Here is a 14,393-nt window from a genome sequence, read left to right as displayed (position 1 = left end):
AGTATGAAGAGGGAAAAATGTGAAACCCTCGAGTAAATGCACCATCTTCAGCAGTATGAGGAATTAGTTTTCTAAAAGCACGCAACTCAAATGTACCTCTTTAATTTCCCGTTAAAAAACAGTGCTAATAAGTAAATGAAAAGAACGTAACTACAAGCAATGTATTTCAATAACATTTTTCTTGCTGCAGGCTGTATTTTTATTATTAAATAAACACTACATAAAATATAATAGTGATAGCAGAAGTAGACAAATTGAAGTTGTTTATGTAGCTGCATTTGATTAACAAGAGTACCATTACAGACAACGTTTTTAAAATACAGACTAAAGGAAATTTTTTTCTCCTCCTAAAACAGGACAGCATTTGTCATCTTTCTTTCCTACCCTAAAATTTTCTCTTGTGTGGAAAAACTGAAACCACAGAATCTTCACCATTATTGACAGCATCTCCATTCTAAAGAGAAAAATGTGTCTCTTTTGCCTTCCTGCACAGACATATGTATTTTCATTATAACTGTTTATAAAGAAACATGAAATCTATCCACCCCTTATTCCATACCATTTATGTCATGCTCAGGTTACACTCTTTTCCATACATTCTAATTAGTCACCTATAGTAGTCATGGTAGTGGTAACATACAGTATTATATAGTAATTAACATGGTACAATTCAGTTCATGGGCTATTCTCACCCAGTATTAAATCTCCTTGTGGTACACACCGAACCTCTCCGTTCTTTTGCATCACCCACCAAGTGTATCCAGGTCCCTGAGCAAAAACAATTCCACGAATAGGTTTGCCTTTTCCTGAGGCAGGATTAGCCCAAACTGTTTTACCCAGCTTATTTCTTACACGCACTACAGGAACTTTATCCCCATCTACAGTACGTAACAGGTTTGATTGGGCAGGTCCAGCTCGGTTGGCAGATCCCCTAGTATTGACTAACCAGGGGGCCTTTGCCAAGTGCGTATCCCAATTTTTGAATGTCCCAGCGCCCATTGCTTTCAATGTAGTCTTTAACAGTCCGTTGTATCGTTCAACTTTCCCGGAGGCTGGTGCATGATAGGGGATGTGATACACCCACTCAATACCATGTTCTTTGGCCCAGGTGTCTATAAGGTTGTTTCAGAAATGAGTTCCATTGTCTGACTCTATTCTTTCTGGGGTGCCATGTCGCCATAGGACTTGTTTTTCAAGGCCCAGGATAGTGTTCCGGGCGGTGGCATGAGGCACAGGATATGTTTCCAGCCATCCGGTGGTTGCTTCCACCATTGTAAGTACGTGGCTCTTGCCATTGCGAGTTTGAGGGAGTGTGATGTAATCAATCTGCCAGGCCTCTCCATACCTCAGGGGCTGCGACTGTGATTGCTGTGAAAACTTTCGCATCATTAGGAATTCAAATTTCCGAATTTCAAACACGCATTTGTTTTAATGTAGATTATATTTACACTGAATAATCATGCACTTTACCTACATGCACAATCATCCTGAATTTAATATTATGATCTAAAAAATAATTTATATATTATTATATTATAAATTGCTTAGGATATGTAGAAACCACTCCAGCGATGGTCTTGTGTGAAACCAAAGCAGTTTGCAATCCCAGTAACATTATCACAGAATCCAAATAATTGACATATGATATCTAAACTACAAAGTTAACTCTCAGACAATACCTGTGATAAAATACAAACTTTGAGAGTAGCTAGGATTGAGAATTACATAAAACCTAGTGAAGATACAGTTGCTTACACCTACCTTAAGGCTTCAAGCATGTCGCAGCTGGATGTTCCCTTTACACCTGGAAAAAAAGAGGAAAAAGAAAGCATTGGTGCCAATTTATTTTTAAAAGCTTTTAGAAATGTTATCAACTGACAAAATTTTAGGTCCGGTAATAATAAGATTCATCCACAGACACTGATTGAAGCATAAATTTTGGTTTGTGTGAACAAATCCAGTATCCCTACAGAGCTCTGTATATTGTGTTTCAAACTGATACATTTCTGGGTTCATTTCTGGATGCTAGACAGCCCTGACTTTGTCTGATGGAAGCAGAAGTGATTCTGAGTCCCAGGGAACTGAAAACAAACTGCAAAGAATCAACATTGTGATGAAAAGAAAAAAGGAAGATTTTAAATTACATTTAAAAGTTCTTATTTACTTAGATACATAGGCTCTTCCTTTCAATGTTTGGATTCCTGTTTGTTTGTTTTTTTCCCTAATATGATTGTTCTCATACCATCAATGAAAAACACTGTTGATATTTTGTTTTTAGAACTATGGAAAATTAGAGTGATTAACACAGTTGTAGAAAATGTAGTGGACAACAAAATGTTCTCATCTCTACCCAGGCCAGCAGAAGAACAACCAGCTAAGAAAAATAAAATCAGTACACAGGATCCTTTTACACATGCCAGCAGAGAGAGTCAAGAACAAGGAAGCCTTATGCACACAAGGAGACTTTTAAGAGGTACAATGCTTCAACTTCTTAAAAGGAGTGTCTTGTGAAAGTTTACTGCCTTTTTTCCCTCATTTTACTGATGCACATTCTAACTTGGAGTCTAAAACTGCATTCTATTTAGCAATTTTTTTTACTGAAATTAGGACTTTTTACTGTCTCATACTCTATATTACTGAAAAAAAAAAAAAAAAAAAAAAAAACTTTGAAAAATTGGTAAGAGAAATACTTAGTAGACAAGATCATTGCAATTGTCAGTACACAGCAGTTAAAATAAGCCAGGAAATGGATAATTATTTGTAGGAATTACAGAACATCAGACAACCTTTGCTTTCTACCTCTCCCGTAGCTCTGAGGAAAGGCATGAGGAGCCAACAAAATCCGCCCATTCTGTGAACTGAGCCCCCTGACACAAGGCAGAGGTACTGTAAACACCTTCAGAGACGAACACACACCTTTTCTGACAGCAGTTAGCTACGTTTGAGGTATTCATTCACCAGAATTTCTTAGTGCTCTGCAGAAAGGGAGCCAAAGCCCCCTTGCCACAAGGTGTGAAAGCATTCCGTGCCGCTAGCGGCGCTGGCTTCTGTCCCTCCTGTGTTCCTGCCCACAGAAACACAGAAGTGTCGGGTGAGAGGATGCCAGGAGCCCAGCTTCTTCTTAAAGCAGGACAATGCCCAGCAGCACAGCAGGTCAACCACGCTTTGCCTCACTGAGCCTTCAAGGAGGGAAATTCTGCATCATCCCCAGATATCTGGTGCCGATGCTTCACAACTGCTTGGCAAAGGCACGTTCCAGCAGCGCTGCCGCCAGCGCAGGGGTCCTGCTGGGAAGGTGTCCTCTTCCCTTTCCCTGTGCGACTGCACTCTCATTCTGTGCAGCTGCAATTTTGTCCTTTGTTTTGTATCTCTTAACCCCACAGGTTTTGGCATTATAAAAAAACTAGGTTACAGTGCAACAAAAGCATAAGGACACTGTATGAATTCATTTCAGTACATAATTTAGGTATCATCATTTCACTGCTGCAGAAGAGACATCTTTGCATTATTAAACATTTTCAGAAAGGACTGAAAGCCCCCGATCTTCCAGTGCTTCCTCAGAAATAAAGCTCTGCAGCTTTAAAATTTGCCTGTACTTTCCCTCTCGTCTCACTGCAGGCAGGGAAGGCTCTGCAGCAGCCGCCTCACCCTATCAATAAGGTTCGGGCAGCCAAGGTGGAGGATGGGAGGGGAATGGAACTGTCCCAGCTCCTCCGTGAGATCAGGGCAAAGTATGAAACGCTCATCACCAGAAATCAGATAAAGACCATCATCTCAGCAAGGACCCAGGTAATGACTTCATGCAGACATACACCTTCCAGAGCAAGGAGACAACCCTTGTCTGTACAATTCCTCCCTCGGCCTCTATGAGGTACAGTATTTCCTTTTCGATGCAGCATATTTTTGGGGAAGGGATTTTGATTTTACTGCAGTAAGATTTGAACGAGAAGATACGGAAAAGGTTTTGTTTAGGGTATGAAATTCACACTAAAGGAGCGCTGTGTAATTCATCCGGATGCTTTTCTGTACCTGCAACAGTGATATTGCTGGGATTTAAAAATGACGACATATGCAGTAACACAGTAACCTCTAGCACCTTTCAGTTATCCCACAGGAACTGAGAATCTTGAAAATCAAAGGCGATGTAAAGAAGCCATGTATATAAAGAAAGCTTTACTGTTTTTAGCACCTATATTAAAGAAAACAGCACCTTTTCAGGAACTGTTTTATATTGTTCACAGTAAAGCTGTCATACTTTTAGCAAATATAATTTGTTCTTTCATACAGATTTATTAAATGCTATAAACACATAATGCTACTGTTTTAGATTTACACATAAAGCATCTCTAAAACCTAACTGAACTTTGAAATAAAATGGAAAAACAACTTACAGCCATCAAATGCCAAGAAATTCAGGCTGAAAATTAGGTATTGTATCACCCTGTTGTACTTAGGCACTGCAGAAATTCTGGAGGGTTTTGTTTGTTTGTGTTGGTTTTTGTTTTTGTTTGTTTGTGTTTTGTTTTTTTTTTTTTAACCACAGGCCAGATTACTGCTGTAATCTGTCTGATCTACACTCTAATCCCGTGGCAACTATAAACCAGATGGTTAAACCGTGTCTGTGGTGATGTTTGGCACACAGGAGCCAATGTGGACCGATACGGTCTCATCACATAAACTCTGCAGTACCCAGGCACAAAAGGATAGCCAAAGATTACTGAGAACTCACTTGTGGATTAGTCAAATCTAGAGTTCCCACCACAATGATGTCATGACAAAATTACAGTAGGTTAGTATACTAAGGAGGAAGGGGGGAATTGATCTTATTTTACTTGCTTTGTAACACCTGAATTAAAGTTTATTTTCTTAGAGTTGATGGCATCGTGAGAACCTACATAAAGGTCTAAAATAGGCAAAAGAGCATGCAGAGTTTCAAGTGCTTATGGCACCTCCACCACTTGCAGTAAAACTCAAAACTGTAGAGGAAAAATAACTTCCATAAGATAACTAATTATTCTAGAAGTACAACGCAGTAACATACAATCGAAATCAAAGATGAGTTCAAATCTAAAATGACCCCACATATGCTTAGGGTTGGTTAAAAAAATTATTTGTAATAGGAAAAAAAAAAACAAAACACATTTACCTGTAAACACAACGCAGTGCTTAGTTGACTATTCACTTTTTTTTGTTTTGTTTTGTTCTTAGAACAACTTTCAGGCTTAAGGATGACAAATTATCCCAAATAATGTTTTAGATTAAGATTAAGCCTAGGACAACGAAAAGTTATAGATTTGGATATTTGAATGAATGGAGGTGCTTGCTCCAGAACAATCTGAAATCTAGTCAATGACTACATTAGGCAAAACCATAATTACAGCTATTGTCAACTGGAATGCATCCATGCAAGCAATCAAAAGCATTCCCTTTCTACAAAGCTGTTCCTTGAAACCAAAAATACATTAAAACCAAAGAATGTCATTCAAACATGGAACTGTTTGCAGGAACTGACTGCAGTTCCTTTAACTAACTGCCATGAAGTTAAGTGCGCTTACTCTAGAGGAGGATGAGGTCTAAACACAAATGGTTAATTTGTACTGGCATATTTCTACAACAAAAAGTTAGGGTTCAAGATTTAGCCAGCTACCTCCCACCAAGCACAGCAGGATATGGACTTCTGCACTACATGGTACATAAAATATCAACTCACCACTGTTAGCTCTAACAAATGTATGTGAATCTTAAAAAAAAAAAAATCCCAGTTAGAGATTTTTGTCTATTTCATTTTAATATTTTTAAATTATCTTCTTTTTTGTGTATACATATATGTATATAAATAAATATATATATATATACACATATATATATATCTCCTGTAGCTAGAAGCAGATACAGTTAAAAGAATGGACAAAGATGCAGAAGCGTTAAAGGCAGCCAGAGCAGAACTCTGTGAAGCCAGGCGGCAGTGGCACCATATGCAGATCGAAATTGAATCTCTCCATGCTGTGGTAAGAATCATAAAATGATAGTCAAAATCTCCTGGAAAAAACAACTATCTTTCTTGATGTAAACTATTCACAAACCAGTTTATGGAAGAAACATCCACTGTACAGCAGAAATACAACAAACACAAAAGGCAGAGCTTTGCTGGGGGTTTTCAGTTTGTCACACAGATCACTACCCCACAAGCAACAACCAAGTCAACTGCTCATGTTTTAGAGCACCGTGCATCTTGATTAAAAATCTGTCATTTGATGGGTAACACAATTCATATTTCCACTTCTGCCAAGCATGTATTTGCATGGTATTCCCCCACCACGGTCCCAATTATTCTGCCTAGCAAACTCTGATCAGGTTTACTGTAAAAACTTTTTCTGAATGGTGGACCAAATTCATCAATGGATTTGTGACAGAATACATCAGCCATGTCCTGAGTTCTGTAATATATTTAAGAGAACAGAGCACTCAGCTTTCATGCTGTACTTAGCTGGCTATCGTTCTAACCATACAGGTAAAACCAGCGATCTGCAAAATCAATGATAGTGAACTGGTGGTACAACAGGTGGCTATTTTGTTTTATTCTATCTTAAATTATTACAAATGTTACTGGAAAATATCTCAGCAAAAGTTTTACCATAAGAACTATACCCTTGATCCTAAAGAATATTCTTAAAAGAACTGATATAAAAATACATTGTCTGATTGTTAAGTGTATATAGCATCCTTACAGGCACACTTTTCAAATCTTAAAATATGAGTTAAATTTAACAGGAAAAGGGTTTGGAGCGTTCATTACGTGCCACAGAGCAGCAGTACCACATGCAACTACAGAATTTAGAAGCTGAGATTGAATGTTTAGAGAAAGAGCTACAGGAAGTGAGAAGAGGTATTGAGAAGCAGCTTCGAGAGCATGAAATTCTCCTGAACACTAGGATGAAACTGGAGGAGGAAATAGCAACGTACCGCAGTCTGCTTGAACAGGAAGAGAGCAGGTACTTGTTGATTAGAGAAACTACTCAGATTTATCTTCCATTTCAGAATTTCCCATTGAACTAACCATCAGAACTGTAAATACATGAACCAATCATCAAAAAATTACAGCATAAAGTCCTTAGAAAGGTTTTCATTGTAACTCAGCTTTACCATTCCATACTTTCTGGATGCCAGCAGCATGTTGCAGCTAGCAGCAAGCTTCCTGCATCCTCACCCAAGGCACTGCATGTTAACGTAGGCTTTGTATCACATCAGCTGCTTGACACGGGTTCCATTTGTCTCAGAGCAGAGATGAAGCAAGTCCGTGTGTGTGAAGTTCCTGGAGAGGAGTTCACATCTCGTCCCGTGATGGATGCCCATTTGCATGCTGAATTCATGTCACTCGGTGCCATTCCAAGTCTGTGAGGTCACACATTTGGAGAGCCTACACGTTAGGACGCTGCTTAAGAATAAGTCTTCTTGGGACATTTTCCAACTCGTTGTCCCTGCCCCTATCCCTGGTACACAAACACCAGTAATGAAATGTAGACTTGAGCGAGGCAGCTACACCTCCATCAACAACAGAGGATAAGGAAAGGGCAAAATACTGCACTCTGCATGGATATCTGAACTAAAGCAGGCACACCGTTCTGACGCCTTTCAGTGGACACTGCCTCCCTTACTCATTTCTGCAGAAAACACAGGTTTTTAGTCCAGCAACCTCACACAGCTGCATAAGATTCCAGACAGGGGAGTCAGATTTAATGCTTCTAACTCTGAAAATATACACAATTCAGTATTAATAATATTAAATAGCTCTTCCTGGCACACAACCCACTCATGAAGAACTGCCAGAAAATAACAATGAAATGACACAAACATTTTCAGTAATTTTCTTTAGTTCTATGCTCAGAATAAGAAATCCTAACAAATAGTTGCTACAATCAGAGCTTCTCATCTTTCTCATATTCTAAAATTTTACACAGTTGCCTGTACAACAAGATATAAGTTAAAGTAATTCAACATTATTTGATGCTTGTAATAATTTTTATTTTTGCAGGTATCGTTGCTCTATACCTAATCAAAAGGATGACAAAAAGCCTACCACTAGCAAGATTACCTTTATGCTGCCTTCAAGTGAGTTTTTTAACACTCCCCCCTTAGGGGATTATGGCCTTAAAGAGGTTTCTAACTACAGACAAATTAATGGATATTACAGAAGGAACTTCTTCCAATAAAGCAGGAAGAAAAACACCCCCAGGTCCTGTGCCCTGACCTTACTCTTCTGCATACATGGTATATTTGCATTTTCTTTTATAGATGGTGTAAAGAAGCATGAAACTGAGAAGGTGGAATTGATGACAAAACAAGCAGTCCTAGATGGAAATATTATGAAGGAAAGTGCTGAAGCTCATGGCACTATACAGTAAGACATACATGAATTTAACAAAATAACAATTAAATGTAAATCGTGGGCATTATACATCAGTATCTCTGACTTTTCTTTTACTTAGCATCTGTTCTATCATTCCTACACAGCAAGGAAGCTCCAGAGTAGCAGTGGTACTTCTTCACTTTATATTGAATGGAATGTTTTAACAATAAATTAAATTTTAAAGTTCTTTTTATTAGCATTTACTTCATGAGCTAACAATGTCATGATGATGCTTCTAATTGCTATTCCTGTCAAGAATGAAACTATTAATAATTCATTTAGTTGAGACTGAAAGTAAAAGAGTCCATGCCATGTTTGCAAAGTCCCTGTGGGGCATATTTATGCACATAGATTCAGGCTTGGCTGCTCTGACTTGCTACTTGGAACTCCTACGTTTTGCCAATTACCGTACTAGAGCTTGGCTCCTCAGTGGGCATGTGAACGTTTGTTGGTATGTTTTATTCTTCTTAATTTTGCTAGCACTACATTGCCTCATTCTTTTATTTTCTGCTACTCTTTTGTAGACTAGCATTTAACAAAACTTTTAAAACAAGCTGTAGCATACCCTGCCACTAAAAATTAACTATAATGAGCTATTGAACACAGAAATTTAAAAATTGATGCTACCATATGGTCTACCGTACACATTCCACACTCGGAGCTTATTTCCATCTCACACTTTTATTCATCTTCCACTCAGTGTCTGACAGATCTGAATGTGGCTGCTTGGCCGGGCAGTTTACTGACCTGTGTAAGGCCCCCAGAATCAGACTTTTAGATTGAGATCCTGAAATAAATAGAGGATTACATCAATAGGATTTGGGTGTCGAAAGATTATTTGAATCAGATGGGTTTTCATTCTCCATATTTTACTTCTGTCCCCTTTTTTTTTCTTCCTTTTTAATTAATTGTAGATTTACATTCTGAGGTTTGGATCTGAACTAGATTTTTCTCCTCCCTGTTTTGAAGACTTTCAGATGCAGGAATTCAGTCCTGCCCGATATGGTACAGAGGTTTTGTACAAAGTATTTGAGGCTGGGTCCTAAACTTTCTCCTTGTAAGCAAACGCCCGATGTTCTCAGAGAAATGGTTTTGTATCAGAGGCTACATAAAAATACAACAGCAAGAATATAATGAAATACCCAGGGGAATGAAGCTGTTTAAAAAAAAAAAAAAAAAAAGAAAAAGATTCAATCTGGTGCCTAGTTTCCAATATAACTTGACTGTTACATGGTTTCTCATCACATTTTAAAAGCAGACCCGAAGATACATCTTATGTACTGCCTAAAGGATCATAAACACATTTGCTTTTTTGTTTCAGAACAGAAAAAGTGGATGAAGTTATTAAAGAATGGGAAGGTTCTTTCTTTAAGGACAACCCACGCTTAAGGAAAAAATCAGTTTCACTGCGCTTTGATCTCCACCTAGCAGCAACCGATGAAGGATGTTTGCACACTAAACAGAAAACTCTTCCAGACATTGAAGTCAGGCTGGTAATGAGGAGGTCGTGCAGTATCCCTTCTATCAAACCTTAACCTACAGCAAACTAACCCAAAGTTCATCCTTAACGGGCTCTGGAAATAAACTGTAGATGGACTTATATGGCCTCCTTCTGTCTTGCCACAGCTATGAAATCTTACTAAGTACTTTAACACAACAAAAACATACAAGTCTCTTAAAAGAAAGGGAGAAGAGCAAGGGAGTTAAGATTCCAAGAAACCTAACTTCTACTAGTTTTATACTCTGGGTACAGTCCTTTCATTTTCTCATTATTGTTGTTGTTTTGTAGTATTTCTCCAAATATTAAAAAATTAAACTATGACTTTATACTTTGACATATTCTGTCTTTGTAAGAGAGAACTTGTTTTCTCCTTCTGGAAATGAGAACTGCATATTTCATTCTCTTATTCAATATTGCATATGTACAATGACTGATGAAACCTTGCAATAATTTATATCACAACTGTCATATTTGAAATATATTTTAAAACACTTTCTAATAGCAAAAAAATTACATGCAATGATGCTCTTAAACTATTCACAACATGTTCTTTTAAAAGTAGCTGGTATTTTAAAATATTTTTAGACAATAACTGAGCAAAAATTTCTTTCCCTTATCACACAGACATTTCTTAAAAGTGTTGTTGCAAACAAGTATTTTAGCCATATTGTTCCACTGACTTTCAAGCAGTAATTTCTATCAAAAACCAATCATTATCTTATTGGTCCGTGCCCATCTGTACTACAACTTTCTTAACTATATCAAGTAAAATTATACCCCTTAACTGTTCAAAATTAAGGAGTCAAAAAACTTTTTTTTTTTTAATACTGGTATTTCATTCATTTTTGTGTGCTACAACAACATGAATTAAAATATCTTCAACAAATTCCTGTTTGGAAAATCTTTTAGGTAAATTGTGCTTTTGATCTCGTACATAATAGCAAATCAGTAATACACTGGGATACAACTATTATGGCTACAACTGAACGGACAAAGCAAGGGCTACTTATTCAAAGTAAAATTCTACCAAACCCATTAAGTATCCCCTACTACTACTCGAAGTAGCTAAGGACACGTACAAAGTGCAGTAGATGATCTTGCATCTGTACACAGAAAAAACAGAAATACAAACTCAAACATACCTTATGACGTTATGAGACAAATTTTATTAAAAATAAATAATGGTATTAATGTAAGAACATTTGTTTTCAAGGATTTGTAAGAGGTATGGACGTCACAAGCTCTCACTGACACCATTAGGATTGCAGGGGCTCAAAATCCACAAAAAACATATACAGTATTTGCAGGATCCACAGCAGCATGTAAGATTTAATTTGTCAGTAATTGCCCTGTTACTTACGGCATGTGTTAAAAAACTGATACTGCAAATTCCTCCACTGTTAAGTTATGCTTCTATCTTCTGTTAATGGTAAGAACAATGCATTTATATTGTCCATGGTTCTATACCTACTGTATAAAGCTGGCTAATTATCATTAACCTTAAAACTAATCTGGTGTTGTTAATACTTGAGTATTTGGCATCCTGAATGTAACAGCCTGCCCTAGTACTTTCACTATGCAGCATTTTTTTTGTGCTTATAATATGTACATTTTACGATACTTGAATTTAAACTAAGTTTTAATTGCTTTCAGGCACTTTAAACAGGGATACAAATTTACCAAAGTAAATGATAGTAAAATAATAAAAATAATAATAAAACTGAGTTTGCCCATGCATATTTTGTGAGTTTCTATGTGTCTATTTTGAAAGGGAATGAGTGAAAAAGAAATAGAAAATAAAAGTTGGAGATCAGAAAATCCGTAGCACTGCAACTGAGCATTTTCTAAAGCTCTCCTCTGCAGTTAGTAAGACCTAAATTCCCTAAGAGACTTTATCAACACATGTAAGGTGAGCATCCTCCTGCTACAAAAATTTCTGGTAAATCCAGTAACCTCAACTAGATCTAAGGCCCTCTGCTGTGAGTGCTGCACAAGAAAGATCAGAAGATGGCAGCTGGCTTACAAAATTTATGATCTAAAAAAGAAGCTGACAGGCAAAGATAAATAGCACGTAAGTATGTAACAGAAACTTAGCTTAATACACACACCTTTAGAACTCCTTCGGCAGACTGCCTTGTGCAGCTAGAGCTTGCACAGGCACATAACAATTACCATATAAATACACGGAAGGCACTGCCAGCTCTGCAGTAAACAGTAACGGAATAATCTTACTCACAGACATGTTTTTTTCTTTAGCCAGTGGGTGTTTGGCTTATTGTCTGACCCATGGTACTTCTTGGTGTTCCCTCATCTCTAGCTTAACTCTATTTTTTTTCCCCTGATGATAGAAACTTCATTCAGCATAGTACAGAGCACTACTCTGGCCTCAACTTTGCAATAAATCCTACACATTTTTTAGAGTTGAAAAATTATTGTGTATCTATAGTAGTCACTCTTATCTGGGAACTAAGCAACTAGAAAAAATTCACACATATTATTTCAACCATGCAATGGCCTGACCTTTCAGTTCCTGAAGCCATCTCCCTGACTCCACCGACAGCACAAACACATCCTGAGCTGTCCTGCAATGAGAAATGTATTCCATCAACATGAGGTTACCATGATTTAACACTCGATTCAACAGCTCGTAAAAATATACAGCTTCTGTTTGAAGTTTGAAACAACTGGCATAAACCCAGTTATCCTGTTTTATGATCGTGAAACCTGAGGCTAAAAGAAAAAAAAAAAAGACTACAGAACATTGTAATAGCTGGTTTCGTTAACACACAACATTCTGTAGGCAGCCCACTCTTACCTGTACAAAGGTTTTTTTCTTCACGTGGGACTTCCAGACACTGACTTTGTTAGCTACATTAAAATTTGTTTCTACTCTAAACCGGATTCAAGTGTGCATCCTGGCCCTAACTGTATTTTCTCCCTTTACAGTGCATATATAGCTGGAGATCTTTTGCACTACTCGCAAAATCCTTCTTTTCAAATTTCAAGAGCTTATGTTTTTCCTAATAAACTACTCAAACTACTCAAGCTTCCACTGGTGTCATCGTGAACCTCATGTGGGAGTAGGAAAAAGAAGCACTCATGGTAACATCTCACCCTCATCTTCTGTAACTTTGCAGAATTCAAGACTACAATACTGAGGACTCAATAACATGGCACAGAACTCTTCACTGCTGGGCTGCTAATTAAATCCAGACCAGCTCAGCTATTGCCACCTATTACCTGCAAATGTCTGAGGTAAAAATGAGTTTCATCGTCTCTAATGAATACATGTCCTCATTACAAAGCTTATGCAACTGTTGCTAATTAAAATAGTTGAATAAGAGTGAAATAGTTGGAGCCCCCTGATTAGAATGATAATGCATAAACAAACCTATTAAAGTACATATGCTATGCAGTATATTAAAATGTGTAAAGGCAAAAATTTATCACTGTCTCAACATGGATATTAGGCAAGTAGCAAAATAAAAAATGTAAAGTGCATATATGCGAAAACACATATAAAGATCCAGAATTATTAGTGTGAGAAACTGAGAAGCAGTAAAACTAAATGACCCTATTCAATATTTCACTAACCTGTGCCAAATTATAAGGTAATGCTATCAACAATAAATGCATTTTAATACTACTAATGTTATTAATAAATTAGAGATGAATGCATGAAGCAGTCAAAACAAGAAAACACTAGGCTATTTTTCACCTCTTCTAAGTATTTTCTCACCTTTTCTTTACAAATGTTCTGTCCACACGAAACTGGTACTCAAAAGATGCATGTTTGGCTTTCTGGAGATCCTTCCAACTTTTACATTCTTTCCTAATCAAATGGAAATCAGATCATTTTACTGTATTTCAACAAATTGGCCACAGATAACATGCTGTAAGCTGATAGGGGCAGAGTTCCTGGCTCTTTATTTGTTCATAAAAGCGTGCTTATTGAAGACCAAAAGCAAGCTGGGCCAGCCAAACTGCAGGCATCAAGAAGCAACGGGCCTAATTTGCAGCAGCTTCATATCATACTGTTTCTTCTTTTCCTCTTTTACTGTCCTTTTGGATTAGGTAGGTATGATCTCTTTTTGTTGGAAAAAAAATCAAAGAGATTTCTAGTATCTTTTCAAGAATCTTCGATGTTTGTCTTTCCTTCAGCTGCCACATTCACTAGGTGCACCAAATTCATCCCTTACGTGTCTGTAACTTGATCTTTCTAGCCATATGACAGTATTTCAGCCCTCAACTTCATTTTCATTCTATGTTCAGTGTTTTCACTGTACGAACGACTCCTATATTGGACACTGAGCTCTGCCATCCTTCACATTCCTCCATCATTCAGAGCTGCAGGCCTTTTATTTGCAAGCCTTTTACCTCATGGGATTCCTTCACGAGCCTTTTACCTCGTGTGATTCCTTCACGATGCCCACAAACCGTTCTGGATTACCCCAGCTCTCCTGGAATTATCTGTGCTGCAGCTCT

General features: G+C 37.5%; 1 protein-coding gene and 1 long non-coding RNA gene across 4 annotated transcripts; one reads left to right on the top strand and one right to left on the bottom strand.

Moving 5' to 3' along the window:
* Positions 1–1,298: 1,298 nt before the first annotated feature.
* LOC116498369 lies at positions 1,299–14,184 on the bottom strand. The gene is made up of 4 exons (XR_004254175.1): positions 13,648–14,184; positions 12,429–12,490; positions 1,762–1,804; positions 1,299–1,368 (listed from the first exon to the last, which is right to left on the bottom strand). It is a non-coding gene; the product is annotated as an uncharacterized LOC116498369 (long non-coding RNA).
* Positions 2,444–10,733, top strand: KRT222 (keratin 222). Of its 3 annotated transcripts, XM_032202598.1 has the most exons (7): positions 2,444–2,473; positions 3,619–3,789; positions 5,880–6,008; positions 6,772–6,992; positions 8,033–8,109; positions 8,293–8,398; positions 9,729–10,733. In XM_032202598.1, the coding sequence occupies exons 2-7, from the start codon at positions 3,694–3,696 to the stop codon at positions 9,940–9,942; spliced, it is 843 nt and encodes a 280-aa protein (XP_032058489.1). In that variant the 5' UTR covers positions 2,444–2,473; positions 3,619–3,693; the 3' UTR covers positions 9,943–10,733. The 3 variants fall into 3 exon arrangements, with proteins under 3 accessions (XP_032058489.1, XP_032058490.1, XP_032058491.1); XM_032202599.1 differs by lacking the exon at positions 2,444–2,473 and having other exon boundaries at positions 3,726–3,871; XM_032202600.1 differs by lacking the exons at positions 2,444–2,473; positions 3,619–3,789 and adding an exon at positions 4,636–4,789.
* Positions 14,185–14,393: the final 209 nt, after the last annotated feature.

The sequence above is a fragment of the Aythya fuligula genome, chromosome 24 (assembly GCF_009819795.1).
Source record: "Aythya fuligula isolate bAytFul2 chromosome 24, bAytFul2.pri, whole genome shotgun sequence".
Lineage (NCBI taxonomy): Eukaryota > Metazoa > Chordata > Aves > Anseriformes > Anatidae > Aythya > Aythya fuligula.
Note: the sequence above shows the minus strand (reverse complement) of the source record. Positions and strands in the feature narration are given on the sequence as shown.